The 13866-nt window shown below is 36.6% G+C and overlaps 1 protein-coding gene across 1 annotated transcript in view; it reads right to left on the reverse strand.

Moving 5' to 3' along the window:
* LOC116501374 (complement C4-like) overlaps positions 1-13866 on the reverse strand; it is a 44880-nt gene that overhangs the window by 24925 nt on the left and 6089 nt on the right. Inside the window, exons 7-17 of the mRNA XM_032206892.1 lie at positions 12883-12970; positions 9244-9349; positions 8942-9065; positions 6894-7009; positions 6055-6222; positions 5123-5320; positions 3237-3428; positions 2081-2230; positions 1553-1679; positions 1121-1192; positions 69-272 (exon numbers count right to left, since the gene is read on the reverse strand). Coding sequence (XP_032062783.1) covers positions 69-272; positions 1121-1192; positions 1553-1679; positions 2081-2230; positions 3237-3428; positions 5123-5320; positions 6055-6222; positions 6894-7009; positions 8942-9065; positions 9244-9349; positions 12883-12970 — 1545 coding nt within the window. The remainder of the gene's footprint in view (positions 1-68; positions 273-1120; positions 1193-1552; positions 1680-2080; positions 2231-3236; positions 3429-5122; positions 5321-6054; positions 6223-6893; positions 7010-8941; positions 9066-9243; positions 9350-12882; positions 12971-13866) is intronic.

Genomic DNA, 13866 nt, shown 5'->3' on the forward strand with positions numbered 1-13866 from the left:
CTTAGCCCCCCCTTGCCCCCCAGTGAAGGGTCATTTTTTTTAGACAGTTGCATATCACCATTCTTTACATCGTGCCAAGCCCACTCTGACTTTCTTCTTTGCTGCCTCCTTCCTGAGGGCTGTGGCATTTTCACAACAGGTCTTGAAAGCCTCTTTGCATCCAGGGGAGCCAGCAACCTTTGATAGTCTTTGCAGACAAGAAAACCTCATGGGAATTAATTTCATTCCATCTTCACAGCATTTTCGAAGACCAGGGTCTTGATATTTGCTGACTGCAATGTAAATAAAGCCCAGAATTAGTGCTGTGAAAGCAGCAGGAAGTGTTCATTGTGTTCATTCCTGTCATTACTAGCTGTTAATATTAAGTTTATTAATATTGCAACAGTCTACCTGCATCCAGGGACCTACTTTCCATTCTAAAATCAGTCCATAAACACAGGAGCAAAGCATAGGTCCTACACCATCTCAAGTATTCTAGTGTATGCTTCACTTCAAATAGAGACTGTGAATTAAAAATGTCCCCTTGATATGTTGGAATTAGAAGTCATGATAGAAATAGTCAAAGCTGTGTGTTTCAAGCCCTTGTGTCTTCTGTCAAGGAAATACCAAAAATCACCTTTTGGAAATTGGTCTAAAGGAACATTTAAAAAAGAAATAATTTATTGCATATTTTTTAAAATTTAGGTCCAATATTGTACTGGCAATTCTCTTACTTGGAACACAAGTACCAAAGCTGGCACAACTTTGAAGCAGAATGTCAAGGAAAAAAAAATGAGGGAGAGGCAATAAAACAACTTCTGTCTATAAAAATAAGTTTGAAAAAATGTAAGGCCAAAACTGATTCCATAGCATGATATCTTGTTGAAGTACTTCACATCTGGGTTTATTATAAGATGTTGAACTAGTTTTCATGCCTATCCAGACTGATCTTTGCCTTTGTTTTTTGGTTTGTTTTGATAGATGATGCATCATGTCACAAGGCATAGTATACACACATATTCTATGTTAAATCACGTAACACAACAGCTGGGACTATGACTATCTTGGTGTCCTTTACTTAGTTTCCCAGCAGATCCCCTCTCCTAATAGCCTTTCAGGAAACCTAGATGAATGAACATACCAATTCCTGAAATTTTCTGCCGGAAATCCAAAGATCTCTTCTGTCTTCCGGTAGCTTGGAGGCACGTGTACCCTGAGAAAGCAGAAGAGAATAGCTTTGTTACGACGCTATGGCAATAATAGCCTGACCATTCAGGTCACTTGTGGAAGGACCCACCTCATTCACAGAAGACCTGCCTTTTGCAGAGGCACCTTACAACCCCAGCCAGCTTTGGCTGATCCTGGGTGAGCTGGGTGCCAAAGGACCATCAGCCAACATCTGGGCTGTCTGAGCTCCCATCACCCAGTGGAAGAAAAGGAAAAGAAAAATCCAGAGGGAAGGTGGTTCTTACAACAACAACATGATAAAATGATTTGATTTTCAAGCTATCAGCCTCACCATATGTATGGTGATTTGTACAAACAACTAAAGCAAAGGGCAGATTTCACGTACCTTCCCGAACCTTGGATTTAATTGTGTCTGATAAAAAGGCCAGACCAACATCAGTAAAAACTTGAGCACTGTCTCTACCACCACCTGCAGAACATCCAAGATCATACGAATTCATTGCATTAAATACCTGCCAAATAAAATAGCATAGATGAATTGCACACATTTGCAAGAGTATTATTATTATTATTTATATTATAAAATTCTTACTACTTTTGACTTGCAGAAGCAAAACAAACTGGTGGGATGAACTACACTTGGAAAGTGAGATTAAAGCTGAGGAATGTTTTAGTTGGCACATAATTTCAATTAATGCTTTTTTTTTTTTATAATTTATAGTCTCATCTGATGTAGCATGGAAATTCTGACTGCTCATTTTAAATCTAAAATTTCAAGAGAAAAACCTTTTCAAGTTTAACAAAAATTTGATTAAGGATTTAATAACCACTAGTTTCATTTAATCTTCTCATTAGTCATGGAAAATTTTTCTTGACTAGTAGATATGATACTTTCTTCTTAAAGTTTTCTTACTTTTTTGGCTGTAAGTTTATTTTTCTTGTTCAGAATAAAAACTGCTTTATCAATCACAGCTAAGGCAATTGTTCCCGCATGGTCCGTTTCAATCAATAAATTGACGCTGTCTGTTGGTTCATACATCTGATGTTCTGTTCTCACTTTAATCTAAACAGAAAATATTGAAACAAAAATGTCACATTTGTTAATAAAGCACAAACATTCTTTGGGCAAGGAATACTATCAGCTGTGTCTGTCACCAGCATGAGGCTGGGGTACATTTCCATTATGCAGTGTTTCTGCTTGGGATCCTGTCTTCTGAAAGATACCTCCCACTGGTGGACAAAGAGGAAGGTTTAAAGTCTTGTGTGCAGGATATTGGACATTACCTTTCAATGGGACATAAGCACCAATGTGAATTAAAAGTATGTGTAAGGGCTTTGCTGAACCAGGGCTTTCAATATAGCTTTGAAACAACTCTTCATTGTTTTCCAATGGAAACAAAAGTAATTTTGGATGGCTGACAGTTTTCAGCAGTTGAGTTTCATGCTCTAGTGAAAAATATTCTTTTTTTTTTTTTAAATAAATTTATTTTTTTATTATTATTTTATAATACCAAAAGGAGAAGGAAGGTGAAGGAAAAGCATAGGAGGACTCCTATTTTGTCCACATTTTTTTTTCTACTGAAAATAATTGTTAAGAAGTGCTTTTGAAGTGCTACAAAATTTCAGAAAAGAATAAAAATAAATAAGTTGAAAATTACTGAAAATTCTTTCTTTTTTTTTTTTTTTTCCTGATAAGTTCACTTTCCTTCATTTGATGAATCATACTGCAGAAAAACAAAGCTCTCAAGAGATTCTATCTCTCAGGAGTCCTGCTGGCATTTCCCTGTAGATTTCTATTATCTATGCACATACATAGAGGGATTTACCTCTGTGAAACCATATTTTTCATCTTTTTGAGGCACAGCCTGTCCTATAGAAGAAAATTGTCTCTGATATCATCCCTGGGAGTCTTTCACCTTTTAGCAAGAATCCTGATGATTGTCTTTTTCAATAAAAAATGAAAATGTCCATCATGCTTTTCACTTTTCAGCCCCAGGTCTGCACTCTCTCTGGTGATTTTTATTATCATTTTGGAATACAGAATCAGAAGTTATTTGCTTTGAAAGTACCTTTCCTTCGCAGACGTCCATAACGTCTACCCATACAGAATCAGCAACAATCTCTTGACGGCCCTGGTTTTCAACAAAGTAGTAAGCTAAGAAGCGAAAGGTGGGAACCATCTTCTCAGTGATTTTGAGGTTTATTGCTTTGTTTGAGGAGGGGACTCTTCCCAAAAGCTCAGCTTGTCCCTTTGCCACAACCTGCAAAGTGGAAACAAACGTAAGAAAGTGAATGAGCATAGTGATAACAGAATAGATCGGGCAGTACGTGGCATTATATATATATATGTGTGTATATATATATATATATATATAATGGATATAATTATCTGGGGCCATCTGATGAAATCCTCACAGACCTCATTTAGGGGACCAAAATCTGGGAGAGAGTCTCACCACCAAGTTCCAGTAGTGTCCTCATCACCCTGCCTGCCCAGTGCTATACCTTACAAATGCCCAGAAGCAGCAACTCCAACCCTATGCCGAGCCCCCTAATTAAAACAGCCCCTGCAAACCTAAACGTAACTCCTCGGGATGCAATTATTCCAAAGTATCAAAGTCCTATTAAAAATAAATGGAAGCTGTTGCTCATGATGCTTATTAGCCTGGGAAATTTTAGCTGCCAAGGGAAATTATGAGGAAAAGAGAGAGAAAGGGAATTAAACACATTTGACATTCAACAGATTCGCTCCTGGAACGTATCCATGAATACATTTGTCTCCTTCAGAACATTAAATAACTTTGCATGCCTGGTCCTGGCTGAGCACAATTGTATCCTGGCTTTTGCATTTACAGAACTATCTTTGGGTCCAATTTCAGGATTCTATCTAAGACCCTAACAGCCAAAGCCTTCCATGGCCCTTCATGACATATTCTGTTGGAGATGACAGTGACTTGCCTGTTAACTGATATCAGATGGAAGTAATATGGATCCTCGGCAATTTAAGAATCATGTATTATTCATGAAATAAGCAGTAATTAACTACAACAGGCATTTTCTGAGATATTCAAGATCCTTTAGAATATGACTAGGTTTTCTATTTGTGGGGAGAGAATCATATAGCTATACATATGATTTGCTCACAACAAGGTAGGCAATTTTGTAATAGCTGAAGAAAAGGTATTTATAAGAATCATATCAATGAAAATAATATTTAATACTGACTTTTAAAAAGAAAGAATTCAGATTGGAAGGAGTGGGAGGCTGTCAACTTGGTATTTTTAATAAATGTGTATACCCACATAATTATGTAAACATTATGCATATTGGCCTAGTTGCTCTAGACTATTAGAAACTACAGAACAAAATTCATGGTCATGTCTCCTTCTCCAGAAAAAAAAAAAAAAAATATTATGAATCCAAAAATGTATGTAAATATGTATCACAAAGGGACTGGTGGCAGTCTCTGGTCTAACTGTCTGCTCAAAAATTGGTCAGTGTAAGTAGATCAGATATGTTTTTTTTTTTCTAAGTGAGTGTTGAATGCTTCAGAGGGTGGCAATTCCCTAAAATCTCTGTGGAAATTATTTCAGTATTATATTCATCATTAGTGAAAAGACTTTTCCAAAATGAGTCTTTCAAGCTGTAGTATTGCCCCCGGCTCAACGTAGTGCCTGTCCATATTGGATGGCATGGCCATATTGCATTGTACATCCTAGGAAAGTGTGTCTATGTTATGTCTTTAATTTCTCTTCAAGTAATTTTAGGTTATTAGTAACTCTCTCTTAGCCTCTTCTTTCCCACACCTAAGAAGCCCAGTTGGCTCAATCTCTCGGTAAGTATCATCTTGGCTTCATTGGACCCCCTCTGGCTTCCCATATATTAGTAAATAAACAGATATTCTGGAGAATATAATTTCCAAAATAAATTATTTATATGCCGCTATTCCATTTACCATATAATAGAAATAGTCAATCTTTCCACTGCCAGACTGATGAATGTCGTTCAAAGTAACACGTAAGGTATCTCCGGGTGCCAGGACAGTATGTGGGATGCTGATGCTGAGGTAGTTGTGGTTAGCAGACTGGTATCTTTCAGCTCTGATACTGGCTTCTGGTGATTCTAATTTTTCTTTTCCTTCTTCAGCCTTTACCTGTCAGAGGAAAAAAGGACAAAGTGTCCGTTAAGAGACAATAATGTCAGTCTTAATTCATATCTTGCTGGGTTATTTAGAAAATGCTGGGAAATGAAATGAGGCTTTACTAAGATTCATTAGCAGAACCTGGCATCTGTAAAAACACATGATTTTCACTACTTATTACCTGATGCTATTTGGTCTTTTGCCATATTTCTGCTTGATAGTTTTCAGGTCTGTCTTCTTCTGAATCAGAATCTATGGTTTAAGATCACAGAGTGGTACTTCAACAGCTTTTTTTCTCTTTCTATATTGTGCACATAATTGAACCCTCTGATATAGTCCAAATGTAGACTAGAGTCTGTATTGGACATGAACTTTTCCTACAGCCTCTTCTCATCATTTGGTGTTACTTCTCATGGTGTTGTTTACAGTTCCATTCCCTTCCCCCATGCCAAGAAAATGCACATCTGAACCACACAAAGTTGTGCCATGACCCATACACATATTCCCAAAGGTCTGATGTACAAGAATGTCATTAACTTCAGTGAGGCATCCCTCAGGGCTCTGATCTATGTAATATCTTATACAACCTTGACAAAGTTATGCAAAGCTATGGTGTAAGAAATCATGTTCCCTTCTCTGTGCTAACAATGAAAACTGAACATCTTCACAAGTCACAAGTTTGCAACAGTCTTATGAGCTCTTCTCAACAGTATGTTTTTAAACCTGAATGTTTGGGTTTTCTTTACCATTATTTGAAGTGTTTGGGCATCTGCAGGGATGTCGAATGTAAAGTGGACTAGGCCCTCTTTATTAGAAGGTGCAGTCTTCTTCATGGAGGACTTTCCAGGTGAGGTGACAGTAGCAGTGACAGACAGAGAGGCAGCAGGAGAGCCATCAACCAAAGTGACAGAGGCCTATATAAAAAAAAAAAAAAAAAAAAAAAAAAAAAGTCTTTTTCCATTATTTGAAGGAAGGGTAGTGAAGGGTAGTGATTGACTAAGTCTGGACTCCTTCTAAGATAAAAATCAATGAACACAGATTAACAGCTGCTCCATATTTTCATGTAGCATCTGTTACAGATCTCATCAGATCCCAGAGATAGTTTACTTTAACTACTTTTAGATAAATTGCTAGCCTTAATTACTTATAGAAAATGTTGTAGGAAAACTTGAAGGTGTGAAGTTAAAAAAGGAAAAAAAAAAGAAAAAAGTTAAATGCACTTTAAAAAAAAGTAAACACCCTGTATTTCATTTTTCAGAACTTTAATTTGATATAGGATTGATCTAATGAAATGTGATTCTTTTAACATTTCCATAATGAAAGAGGAAGAGACTGTTACATGTTTTATAAACCATTGCAGTGCAATAGTGCACAGATGACTTCCAGAACAGAAACACCGAAGTTTCTGGCTTTGATTTCCCTGTTTAAGCTGAAGACAAACCAGAAACACCAACAGTAGCTCCTTGTTGGTCCTGTTCCTGAAGGTCTCTCCTACAGAACTCCCAGTGGATCAGATAAGGATTTTATAAACATAACAGATATAAATCCCTTGCTATGGAAGAACAGATAGCTAAATACTACATACCACAACAGAGAAGGGGGCTCCAGGCACAAAGTACTTTTTGGTGTTAGACAGATCAACCACATAAGGAGATTTCACAAACTTCACATTGCTGAGTTCCTCTTCCCTCATCTCACCACCTGTTAATACCAAACAGTATATGTTGCTGTGAGAGCGGTAACTATTTACTTGCTTATTATGGTTTTCCATTTTTATGATTCATCCCATTTTAAGCAGTGCATATAAAGCAAATTAAAATATGAACTCTCCCCAAAGATCTTCAGTCCTGAGAAGACGAAGAGATGGATACGGACCAACCAGGGCAGGGTCAGTGCAAGGGCAGCTCCAAGTGTCTGCTGCTCCAGCAGGATGGCACTGGCAGCTGCCTGCTCTCCACAGCTTGGAAATGGAGAGCTGCAAAGGGCTGTTTTCCTCACAGCACAAAAATTCACCTCTAACACATCAGTTGGTACAAGGCGTTTGCAGACACAGAATGCACAAATACAACTGTTTGTGCTGAGGCTGTGGTCCTGCCTCTCTGACCAGCTTGGGCTTTGTTACTGGGAGAAGGTTGTGTAAAATCTCATGAAAAAGTCATTCAGAATCAGTAGGGGGACTTAAATCTCTAATTTTCTGAAAGTTTTTATTTATTTATCTATTTATTTATTTCAGTTTTGGCTACTGGTAATGGCATCTGCTTCTCATCTAAGATGCTAATTTCTAGTTAAAGCACTTCCTCCAGCTACTTCTAAAAACATGACTTGCTTTAAACTAAAAAAAAAAAAAAAAAAAAAAAAAAAAAAAAAAAAAAAAAGCTTACATTCAAAGTCCTTATTTTTTACTTTTAACACTCTGAGCTTCAAAGGCGCCAGTAGAGTCTGCTGGCCTTGCCCTGTCATGCATATAAGTAACATTAAAGCCAGCAAGTCTGCAAGTGTGGAGGCAACCTGTGTGTGGAGAGGAGAGGAAGTGTTCACAGAGTTGTAGAGACTGTGTTGCATGATGAGATACATCATGCTGGTGTGGTAATGGGATGGAAAGTCTCTTGCAATAGGTGCTGTAGGAATAGTACATACAGGTGCCTACAGTAAATATACTATAAACTTGCACGGCTGGAATGCATTTGACTTAATTTTAAGATTCTAAGGAATTCTAATAAATATTCAGTATTTTTAGGATATTTTTTAGGATTCTAGTAATTCTAAGCTGAGTAACTAGACTACTTTTACAGTCAGCGGGAACCAACACCCCTAGAGTACTGTTTATCCCATCCATCCTGCCTACTGAATATACAAGTGTCTCAGTATCTAGCTCTGACGAGATATTTTACTCCAGACTACTAAAATAAAACAGACCAATCCCATCTTAAACAACAATAGGACAAATATTGTCTAAGTTTGAAGGGTCAGCTCCATCGCTCTACAGCTACCTCATGGGAGGCTACAATGAGGTGGGGATGGGGTTCTTCAGTTTTAGGTCTGATTTAAGTGGCTCCCAGAAGAGGGAGCTAGGGTTTGCTGCCAGTTCTTGGCCAGCTGGTATGCTGGGAACATGATCTCCTAGGCATCACATTTTCAATAGGAATCTAGGGGGACTGTTGAAATGATCAACTAATAATCTAACAGCAGAATGTTTCTGTAGATGGCTTACTGCAGCACTAGGTGTGGAAAGATGGCAATAAGATACAGTCTGATAAAACTGTGGGAAGGCATAAGGAGTCATAAGGGTTAGATCCTTCTCTACATCACACTGTGGCTGTGGTATATGTCTCACCTTTACACCAATAGCTCAACAAGCTGAGGAGCAAAGCAAGTTAAGGCACAGAGCCCAGCTAGTAACTTTGTAGGTAAGGAGTAGGCCTGGCTGAAGCAAGTGCTCAAACAAGGTCTCAAGGGAAGCAATTTAGTTGCTTCCAAAGAGTTGACTGATGCTGCTTCAGATAGTCTAGAATATCTTAGATATCCTCACAGGGCTGCTTAACATGGGCCAAGATCTCCCACGTGAAGGATCATCCCAGAAGAAGATCAACATAAATATTACAGACTGCATCAGCTAAGGCATTGTATACTCACTTGCAGTTTCTACAGCAGTAACAGCAACGTATAAATGAAACCCTTCTAGAGTAGAAATACTCCTACTTAGTTTTTCTTCCAAACGTGATGTATTTAAAGTAACTCTTCCTTTTCCATTTTGAATCTAAAACAGAAGTGGAAAAAAAAAAAGTGACAGCCCTTGCTGGTTTGTTGCGATTAGCACAAATTTGTTGCTCATAGCATGACTGTGGTAGTACATGGATCTATCTTTTGATGATTTCTTACAGTATTCAGCTCACCTGGGGTAAATATGAATAATTCCACTGAACTCCAGTACTTACTGATAGCTGTTGTTCCAGGCCTGGAAGAAAGACTTTATTCTCAGTTCCATCTATTATTCCAAATCGCACGTATGCAGCTCCTTGAATCCCTTTTCCATAAGAGTGCCTTTGGAAGGAAGAAAAGAAGGGAGATTAATCAGTAAATTTATAAAAGTGAGGTGAGCATAAATCAGACTATTCATTTTATGCTGCAATAAAATAGGGATATTTGTGGGTATTCTGACTGTAACTAATAGCTTGTAAATGAAAAATAGTCCCACCCACTGATAAGGAAGACTTTTGTAAGATATCCATGTACAAAGCACTGATTTCACATCCTGACAAATATATGGAGTAAACTGCATTGACAGAATCACATCTGGAGACATCATCTGACAAAATAAATACATGTACTGCAGTAATTTAAACATTTTATTTTATTTTGTTTTATTTTACAAATTAAGGAAAACTTTAGTTGGGGAGATACGTGAGGTCTCTTGAAATTCATCCCCTTCACAGACAGCAAGGGAGGCATCTATTTAATTTGGAAGAACAGCTAATTCCTTTGTATTAGATAACTCATGATCGGAGCAATTGTATCAGGGACCAATGTGAAGTGTTTGTACCTCTGAAGACTTCCAGAGTCAGAGCTCACCTGCTGAAGTTTTCATATCTGCACTAGGCAAAGTAGACACCGGCCACCCTGTGCATCTTCTATACATTTAGGCCATGTAGCACAGAGACCCCTTCTAAGTGAACTATTTGCCAGATACACATCTGGTCAGAACACCATTGAGCTCTCCCTACTGGGAGAGTTCAATGGATGGAGAGATAGAACAGGGTACATTGTTGGACCTGGCAGGCTCCTTTCTCAAGGAAACCCTGGCAGATGGCATCCTCCTGCAGCACAGCTTGTACTGTGCCTGTACTCATGCCATAGAAACAGAACGGTTTGTGTGAGGGACCTGTAACTGTCATCTAGTCCAACCTCCAGTGTTGTTGTCACTTGCTTGTGGAAATCCTGTTTCTTTTCAGTTCTATAATGGATTTTTTTTTTTTTTAAATGGTGATTCTTTTGAACTGGCTTGATCAGCAGCACTGATCTATACCAGTGCTAAAATTCAAAAGTGAGGTTTCTCAGTGGACTATGAGGCAATTGTTATGAAAACTGCTTAAAATGAAAGAACTGAGAGAAACAACGATCAATATGAGAAACAACAATTAATATATCAAATAACTGTTCATTACACGCATGGCCAATTCAGAGAAGTAAGTTCAGTTATCAGGAATTCTATCTGTTGATTGTGATGAAAGTCAAGCAAGCCTGTTTAACCCCGCTAGGACCTTTTCCAATTAAAACAAATAAACAAACAAAAAAAAACAACATCATATTCAACATCATTTTTCCTCTTAAAAATGATAGTAATGTGGATTGAAGCATATATGAAGGAATTGTTCCATCTGTAAACTCAAAATTGAGTGCTGCAAAGGCATAAAGTGAAAAGATTATAAAGGATCAAAATATTAAAGCCAGTTATCACTGATATTATCAGGTAATTATGATTAAAGTTAATAGAGTTATCTGGGGAGTGCTCCATGGCTAAGGCTAGGCCTGTGACAAGCACTAGCCAAAGGGCTAGTATTCAAGCTCCATGTCTTGGGAACCTTTCCTGGGACAGTTCCACTAACTGCACACGTGCTTCAAAGGTGTCATGTTCAAGTACAACCAAAGCCTCCTGAGAGTAATTCCTCATGTAAGGGGAACACCTAATAAATAATAACTCAGAATATATGTTATAATAATTATAACTCAGATTATTATAATAATAATAACTCAGATAATTTTTAACAATAATTTTTTCGCTGTTCTCAAGGTGGAGGGTTTTCTGAAGTCAAATGCAAGATGAAACAGACATGGTGTCAGGAGTGATGATATTTAAACCATGTAACACTCCCATAGTTTAACGTTAATATTTAATGCCTATCTAATTAAAGCTTTAAGCACAGTTACTTGAAAGGTCAGTTGCTGTCAGTGCTTGACAAAGTCACAAAGTTTAGCTGTATAGATGAGGCTTTTTTACTGTAATCTGCATACTATATTAACAATTTTAATACCTGGCTCTTTCCTCCCTTCTGTATTGACTATCTCCTCCTTACCAATCCCATCGAATACTGAGATGATGCAAATTACTGCCCAACAGTGACTAATCAGGAACATATTCTTATACTATTCAGTTATATGTATGTTTGCAAAAAAACACTACTCCAGGGGGCTTTGACTAATAAGCTTAATTAAATACTTTGATATAATGAAAAAAAATTGTTCTGTATTAGTAAATTACCAGAACTTAAACTCACTGTCATAACATATCCTAACATTAATTGTGAGGATATAAGAGTAGTATAAACAGTTATTATTGTATTTTTTTTTGTATTATGCAAAAATTATGCAGTTATTTTTGTATTATGCAACAAAAAATTGCACGCCATTAATAATCAAAATATTAAAAGTAAATAGATACAGTAATTTTTTTTTTTATTTTTTTTTTTAAATGGCTCAAAAATAAGTAATGAGTATTTAATACATTTTATACTGTTCACTTTCCTGTATCTTGGGTACTATTTATGTGCATAAAACTTACCCAATCTTTAACACTAGCAACAATTTAACAATATAAACTACAATAACTTGTTGTGATCCCTTTTTTATTTTATCTTTAAAGAATGTTAAGGAACATGGTTAATCTGAAAAAAACAGGACGTGCTGACATTTTTAAGAAGGTGTTTTTAGTGAAGGCCTGGCGTTACTAGCTGATAGTGTGTGTTCAACTCTCTTCTCACACATCAAAATTGTCCTAAAATATGTCTGAGCTTTTGTCTAAATAGGGAGAAATAAGCAGGATAATTATTTCATTGTTACTAAGATAATGCAGAGTACCTTATTTCAGGATATATATTGCAAGATATATATACATATCCTCAAAACCAAAGAAAATAAAAAGGTGAACAGAAGCAGTAAAATGGTCCTTGTTTCTTTGAAACTGAAAAGATTCCTCCCAACTATGAAAGAAGACCAGCTGTCTGTGCTCCTCTCACACAATTTATTCCTCTTCCAAAATAAAAAACACCTGTACCAGGTCCTAACTTAATCACCACAGAGACAGCAAGACATTAATTCAAAATTCTCAAATTTTTTCTTCCAAACTTCACTGGGCTTTGTGGAGATTTCATACCCCCAAATTTTCACATCCAAACTTTAATCCATCTCTGTTTGAATTGCATTAAATAGCAACATCTGAGGCTTTAGATTGTTTCTAAATGTTTAAATCAAAAAGTATAAAGGAAAACAGACTATCAGTTTGTCTGTAATCTTTTATAGCAACACAGAGGAGAATCCTAAACCACCATCCTATTTCTAAAAGTATAAAGCATTCAGAAAATCTTTTTCCATTTTAGGTCACCACCACCTGGACTCATGTAGTGTTTTACACTGATGCCTCAAATGTCAGTGGAGAGGAAACAGAGATTATGCAAGACTAAAATCAGATTCAAGGAAAGCCTGAACATGGTTAACTGTTAATGATGAGGAGAGGAGGAAGCAGTGAAGTTCATTACCTACTTATTTGCATCTTAAAATAACATTTATTTAAACACACTTACTTTGCCTCAATATCAAATATAAAGTTCTCATTCCAGATGGAGTAGTATGGCTGGAGTGGGATGAGCTTGACTTCAAAAGATGGAAGCTCTACATGAAAAAAAAAAAAAAAAAGAAAAAAAGAAAAAAAGAAGAAAGAAAGAAAAAAAAGACAACAAAATGTCACGGCATGTGTATTTAAACATATCATAAACTCCTGGCATGTTACAACACCCCCTGAGAGGATGGAACTGCCTTTTAGTTTGGATCAGCATTCTGAAAAAAATCTCCTGATCACTTTCCCTTACTCTTATTTGCTTCACCTAATGAAGCAGTCTTGAAGCACAAAATATGGATTTATCCCATGACGGTAATCCAGAAAATCCTAATTTTCTGATTTTATTATCTGATCCTCGATATAGGCATTTACAGGTGATGCAGTAGGATCCACTGCTCTGTTACTAGTTACCCACTAGCTAAAAAAACACATAGATTTGTTAAAATGACATTTTCATAAAGTCCAGGGGTTTGTTTCTCTTTGTTTGTTTTAAAGGAACAAAACATACTCAAATTTTCAAGAAAGCATAATTTCAGCACACGTATCAAGTCATTTATTCCTTCAAATTTTTGTATTTCTACGTTTTTATTCTTTTACACTATGTACATGTATTTCCTTACAGAAAGATTTTCTGAATGCGGGGACAACTCAAATCATCTTCTAAACTGCATTTCACTGTGAGAAAATGGCTAGATCTTTAATTTTTTTTTTCCATTCTAGTCTTTAATGAAGTTCTTAACCAGCATTTGAATGGTTTTAATAGCTCATCTCTGAACAAGGATGATTTGTGACAAATGTTGCTGAGTTTGTATAAAAATGAAATGTGTTTTTGTTGTTGTTGATTGCTTGTTATTCCAAATGTAAGACACACAAAAATTCTCCTTCCATAAATCAGACATAGCCATGAGGAACTGAACACATTGTGAATCATGTCCTTAGTACCTAACTA

This window comes from Aythya fuligula, chromosome 1 (assembly GCF_009819795.1).
Source record: "Aythya fuligula isolate bAytFul2 chromosome 1, bAytFul2.pri, whole genome shotgun sequence".
NCBI classification, from domain to species: Eukaryota; Metazoa; Chordata; class Aves; order Anseriformes; family Anatidae; genus Aythya; species Aythya fuligula.